General features: G+C 51.8%; 2 protein-coding genes across 2 annotated transcripts; one reads left to right on the forward strand and one right to left on the reverse strand.

Annotated features, from left to right (window-relative positions):
* Positions 1-32: 32 nt before the first annotated feature.
* Positions 33-1200, forward strand: FIBRA_08981 (uncharacterized protein; the record flags this gene model as incomplete). Its single annotated transcript, XM_012330587.1, has 8 exons — positions 33-49; positions 99-130; positions 199-365; positions 417-606; positions 664-722; positions 773-831; positions 882-1109; positions 1164-1200. 8 exons carry the CDS (start codon positions 33-35, stop codon positions 1198-1200), a joined length of 789 nt encoding a protein of 262 aa, XP_012185977.1.
* Positions 1201-4322: 3122 nt separating this feature from the next.
* On the reverse strand, positions 4323-5663 carry FIBRA_08982 (uncharacterized protein; the record flags this gene model as incomplete). The annotated part of the gene is made up of 2 exons (XM_012330588.1): positions 4323-4901; positions 5586-5663. 2 exons carry the CDS (start codon positions 5661-5663, stop codon positions 4323-4325), a joined length of 657 nt encoding a protein of 218 aa, XP_012185978.1.
* Positions 5664-6642: the final 979 nt, after the last annotated feature.

Raw genomic sequence — 6642 nt, forward strand, 5'->3', positions numbered from 1 at the left:
TTCGACATTCTTACCGTCTCAATATAACTACAATGATCGCATCCCAGAGGTACGACCACGGGTATTCATGCGTTCCGCAACTAAACGTCTTGAAATAGCAACTGTACGACGAGATCGTCGCAGGAACAGAGTCAGTTGTATCTATCTTCCAATTCTCACAAGAACTGACTGTCACGTGTAGGTGTGGCTCGAGCCCAGACACTCTGTCCTGCCTTCGCGCCGCCGACGTCAACACGCTGGAAACATTGAACTTAAATATCATCTTGGAGGGATTTTACGGTACTTTCGTCTTTGTTCCCGTCGTCGACGGCACCTTCATTGTCGAACGCCCGACTGTCACGATCACCAGAGGTCGCCTTAACACGGTAGGCCAATCCAGCACGAGAGGCTGGATATTGACTGAATTCTCTATGCAGGAAGTGCTTCTCGCGGTGACCAACGCGCATGAAGGAAACGTCTTTGTCGATCAGTCACTTACAATGAACATCTCGGACTATGTTTCCACCCTGTTCCCTGATGTTGAACCTTGGCAAGCTGCGTTGGCAACTCCTATATACCAGAGTTTTGGCACCAATGTCGAGCAAGCTAACTACGCAATGGGCGAATGTAAGGTTCATATAATGGTTGGGCTCAGCGTAAAACTGACCTGACACGCGTTCAAAGCTATCTTCGTCTGCCCTACTTACTATCTCCTTCACGCTTTGAGCACCAAGGCCTGGAAGGTGAGCTTCAAGCTCATAGGCATTCATCGTTCTTGACGAGCAATTTTTAGGGCGAATTCGCTATCCCACCTGCATTTCATGGCACGGATCTCCCTTATTACTTCACGTCGTGAGTGACCTTTACCCGAATCTGCGACTGCTTCCAAATTCCTCCCGCAGGTATGGCCCTGCATACGACAACTCGGAGTTCATCACCGCCTTCTCGAACGGGTTCTTGGCCACTGCCATTTCGCTGGACCCTAACGCCAAGTACAACTCTAGCGACATCACTCCTGAATGGAATGTGTGGGCACCCGGGCACACGGAAATGATGTTCAACGAGACGGAGGCGGGGGCACCGATTGTATACCCCTACTCGACGGACGATGCGCTGCTTGAGCGTTGCCAGTGAGTGTTTGAAGCTCGTCTGTTCTCCCGAAGATGCTCATTGTATATCTATAGGTATTGGCTTAGTATCTCCGCGAATACGGCACAGTAGGCTCTGGGGTAGTGCTCTGTGGTGGCCGGAGGACTATGTACTAGTAGGTTGCACTGTGGGTATCACTCGCAGCGTAATTCATAGGGTCATATCCTATAAACACCAATCAAGAATAGCGTAAGACTCCAACAGCACTTGACCATGCACCCGGATCCATCTTTGTATTTCAGCATCTTCAGGAGCTGGAAAGTTACAGATGGCGTAAGACTTCGAGAGCAGTTGGCCGCGTGCTCGTATCCATCCTCGATCATCCTCAACAGAGGGCCAAACTCGGCGATGTCATCCACCGCCGTCTAGCCCATCCTCACGTAGCCATCCAGTCGTGCTCTCCATTCCGCAACGGCCGTCGTCTTAGATATAGCTGGAGCTGCATGAGCTCGTGTCGGGACAGACTATTGAAAGGGAAGGAAGACGTTAGAAACATGCTGCCGCTCAGCGGCGTGAGATTCTCGCTAGCTTCCCAGTGCATATCCCATTCTAGAAGGACCTCGTTGCGTAGTTTTCCATCTTAATCTGGAGGGCGTTGTTAGGGGCCGCGAAGCGGGATATGTGCGCCCCGAAAACAATCTTGTACAACTGCCAATTGTCAGCCAACGCGGCGCTCCAACGGAAGCTAGCCGGTTACTGCGCACATAAGAGACCAGATTTCGCTTGCAGACGTTCTAGGAGGATCAGCGTTGATCTTCACTCGCTCGAGTATAATTTCGACGACCCGTACCGGCTGCAATCGTACACGACGGGTGTGGAACTCGCAGCTGAAGTTCGATCCCAGGTGCTAGACGGAAGGTAAAATTGGGCCAAAGAGTGAAGATTCAACGAGCCACTGCCAAGATCCTCAAAAGTACTCTACAAGACCAAAAGAACTTCGCCCGAGATCGTGGAGAAGGCGATACTAGCTTGCCACACCTGACGTTAGGATGTTCCTCAGCCAGACAGGACGATAGTCTCCGGTTAGATCGCGATTGATATCCTCTACTTTGTCGTCTGCGCCCCAATGCAGTGAAATTTTCGCTGGTTGAGTCGATATGGTCGTATACACGAACTTGAATTGAGAGTCAGGCTGGCCCTGACTCAGACTAGCGGAAGGGTACTCGTGAGATCGCGCACATCCGGTATGTATAACTACTCCGTGTCGTTCGTATCGCCGGATCTCGAGCAGGTGCGTTCATCATACGTCCTGGCAGATCACTCGTAACGCGCGCAGTCAACACCGACCCACAGTTGGTTTGCAGGTGGCAGGCCACCCGCGAAGGCGACTTTGGCCGACCGTGAGCAGCTGGGACAGCTCGTGCTACCCTCCGAGCCCAACGTCTTGAGGAGAACCTACCTTGGAGAGAGGATTCAGGTACGTCTGTGAGCTGCTGATCTTTGCCAACGTATCGATGCCGCACCCATCGTCTATGCGATAGCAGCATCCTGCGTACCTGGTGAGAGACAGGGTGCTCCCTCCCCCGGTGATGCGGTGTGATTTCGCAGCCAAATCTCTCGTTATGTATAGAGATGTATGCAAATGGTGCATCTATGCAGCTCGCAAGTTGGTACCTGCGGTGTTTCGTCTCACGCTAGTACATCGACTTGCGCCTCGGCACCCGGACCCCAGCCCACATGTACCTTCCTCGCTCCATATATAAAATCGCGCGAGTGCAGGACAAGCGCAGCTCGAGCTCTAGTGGCACTAGAACGGTAGGCACGCCCCTCACGTACCCATCTCGAAACGAGCAGCACTGTATTCACGTCTTGCTCTGTCCAGGCACCATGACCTCATATCCGTGGGTCCAAGGTATCACCGGGACCACAAGCCTCCTCGTGAGGGGCCCCGCATGCCACAACGTCCACATCTACTATGTCGGCCGAGAGAGCCAGATCATAGAGCTCGAATACAACTGTTCGCAAGACCCCGCGGCCACGCAGATCTCCTCGCAATCTATGACCATCACCGGCACCTACAGGGCGCAGTAGAGCTTCGCCCTCGCGGCGGTCGCCTTCGACACCCAGGTGCGGTCCCATTCCAGGCGCACGTCCTGGACGTGAGCGCGCGGCGGAGGCTGACCGGGCGCGTGCGCAGATCCGGGTGTACTACACGAACACTCAGAACACCGTAAGCGAGCTCATTTACGACGGCGCAAAATGGTCCGACGCGGACTCGACGCTGAGCGCGAAGGGGTTCATGGTCTACACACTCAGCATTCTCTACGCGACGGCCACCCGGAACGACGGGGGGCGTACGAGATCCACGTGGGCTTCCAGCCTGCGCGCAGCCCGGGGTGTATACAGGAAGCGCACTACGTTGATGGGGAGCGGCATCTGCTGGAACTGGTGTAGGGAGCGCACTGCGCGGGGATGCGGTCGCATCCGACACCATCCGGATTGCGTATGGATGTAGCTCGATGTTGTTCTTTCCTTGCCTGTCGGGTTTGTAGCTGAGGTGTCACGCGATGATACTGTATATAACATGCGCTCCTGGAATAACTTCTGTGATTGTATATTCTCAACGGAATTGAGGCTGGACAGACGTAGTAACTCGGGCTATAAGTGCACATCGTAGTCCAAAGACAAGGCATGTATAAGCAAAGGTTGAACTTCGCTAAACTGTTGCAGGAAACGGTAGAGTGCGGCGCGCGACCGGAAACTATTCGAGATGACTCGGAGCATCAGCCACAACGGCGCACATTTTGTGACTGAGTACTTTCCAATTCTTCTCTTTCAGCCTACATTTTCGAGCACCCGAACATTGGACAAACGGAGATAATGCATCTCCGAGATTGTTTGAGGATCTTCAGTCGGCTGAAATCCGACTTTCATACCAATGGCCATTTGGTTGTCATACAAGTGCGCGCGAGAGGACAGCTGCCCCCTTTAGCCATCTTATATTCCTCGGCACCAAAGTTTTCCAAGGCCCATGGCGACGCAGTGGTGAAGTATATCCGGCAAAGCGTATCGTCTTCGCCGACGTAAAAGTCATAAATATAGAGCGCACAGGCGGTCAGACATGCAGTAGAAAAACACATGAGATGACCTTACGGCCGGGGAACTGTCTTTGTTGTGAATCCAGGTAATTGCAGCGACAGGCGACTACTTGCGTGCCAGTTTCGCATCCGAGGTCACCTAAAGTAGAGGATAAATTACTTGCTTATTCCTTCGTACTGGTCTGCAACCAACGTGCCCCTGCCCGTCTTCTGCAATGTCCAAGCCTCGCAATCCAAGCTCTTGCGCGCTACATCGCAGTCCAGGCGGTCCTCGATCAGCGCCAGCCCTTGCAGACCGTCGTCGTCTTTCTCCTCCCTGATGAACCCCGCGATCAACAGACGCGTCTCGACGCCATAGAAGTCAATCGCGAACTCGTGGAGCATATGCACCTCAGCCGACCGCGTCGTGTTCTTGAAAACCTTGTTGTACCCGATCGACATCACCATGGGATATACGCTGAACCCGGACTCGGAGTGCGCCTCCAGGGCCGTGGTTGTCGTGGTGGTGATGTCTGACGATGTCGTCGGTTCGTTTGGATGTGAAGGCGGTAGGCGTAGGGAGGCCCAGCCAAAGTACACTCCGGACTCGATATCAGCGATCCGTGGTGTCAGGCTGTTGTCGACGGGGAGGTTGGTAGTGGGGATACCTAGTTCTTTGGAGCCACGCCCGCAGCCTCTGATTACTTTGCGCTTCGAGCCCCGTAGAGGAGCCGATGGTGAGTGGACGGGCGGTGGCTATTGGCGTCATAAGCACACCGAGGATTGCGATGTTGTTAATAGAAGTTGAGAGCGTTGCTAGCAGGAGATGAGGGGGGAATTCGTAGCCGCAGTTGTCGACTATAGTTGTCGAGGATATAGCCTGATCGATTTTCTATCTCAGCGAGGGAATGGCAGTTGCAGGCTTGTCGAATTGTGACTCTTACCGGCGACAGCGAGAAAGGCCTCAGAGATTCTAGCTACAACCCTTCCTCCATATCTGACTATGGTTGGCCCAAGCCTAACTGGAGTTCATATAACATGTTCCAACCAGTGACAGTCGTGGTCTCAGCTCGATACACCGTGACTGGACTTTTATGTTGGTGACAGTGGCTTGAACCTTGACAAGAATGGGTCGTTGGTTATCTGTTTCTATCTCTTCCTCAATGAAGTTGAAGGCTCCGTCTTGCGAAGTACAACCATGACTCCGTGTCGCTACCGCGCTGCCGCATCGTAGTTGGCAATAAATTTGGTCAAATATCACTGTTAGATTTTATCGACAGTATGAATTGCCGAGTGTGCGTCGATTTCATATTCAATATTGTCACGATTCTGACCGGTAGCCAGAGCAGTGGTAGTGGTACTCAATTAATGTATTTTTCACGTCAAGTTGAAGTCGTAGTTCAAATTATTTATTGTTGGATAGGTATGATGTTGACGTACGCCATTTCGTGCTGTTGAGTCCAAATTGACATCAATGTCACCTCCGAGGTAAAGTAGTCGAGCTCCCCAGCCGGTCATCCGGATCCTTCGCTGGTTACAGCTGCTTCGATATGAGCGAAATCCACGCCATAGTTTCGTTACTTCACCATCGACCTCATGTGGTCCTTGCTAACTAAAATTGAACAACTTACTTGATGGTAAGTGGTCACTGTACCAACGGTGAAAGATGCGTGCGGTTTCGCCGCTCTCGTTGTCAGCGCTACACGCAGCGCGTTTATCTTCCGAACTGTTTTTGTATTGCATTGACATGCTCAGCAGACTGTGAAAAATGTTGCCGAACGCTGAGCCTGATGTCATTCTGCGTATTTCAATAGGTGCGCCATATATGTTGTCACTCCCTCAAATATCTGCCCCGGGCTGTACCATTTTAAATTGTATGCCTATCCATCCAGTTACGCTGCGTTGGATTCATGTACATACGGCCGCCGTCTCAACCCCTTCGAAGTAAACATGCTGCCAAATCTTCATTCAAGACAGCCTGCTTCATCATCGAAACTATTCTGCTGTCAGAAATAGACGGAGATTTGTGGTCTAGCTGATCATATGGTCGTAAGTTGCGTTTTTTCTAGTCTAGTGTTGTAGTCTTCCATGCCTTGATTATCTGGAGGATCAAAATGATGAGTCATTTCCATTCTCTTTCGCTGCTGATTAAGTCTGTGCCCCAATGTGTCTTAGATTGAGTCACCTGGAAAGATATTCTGAGGAGTATATAATGTGTGTGGAGGCAGAATCGAGTCTCAGCAAAATCTCACAAGCAAACAGTCCAATCGCACTGAGTAAGTCAATGACGAACTCGTCAACTGCAGTAGCTTACCTGATAATGCTTTATGTGAACTAGGTGTTCGCATTGCCATGTCCACTCCCTCCTACCCCCCCGTTGGCTACGGCAATGGCGGCGCAGACGTTGTTGTTTCGGGTGGCACCATTCGTACCTTCTATGCAGCTGAGAATAATCAGATATGGCAGCTCGTATACAACAACACTACCACGGCCACTG

The sequence above is a fragment of the Fibroporia radiculosa genome, assembly GCF_000313525.1.
Source record: "Fibroporia radiculosa TFFH 294 genomic supercontigs, scaffold5557, whole genome shotgun sequence".
Lineage (NCBI taxonomy): Eukaryota > Fungi > Basidiomycota > Agaricomycetes > Polyporales > Fibroporiaceae > Fibroporia > Fibroporia radiculosa.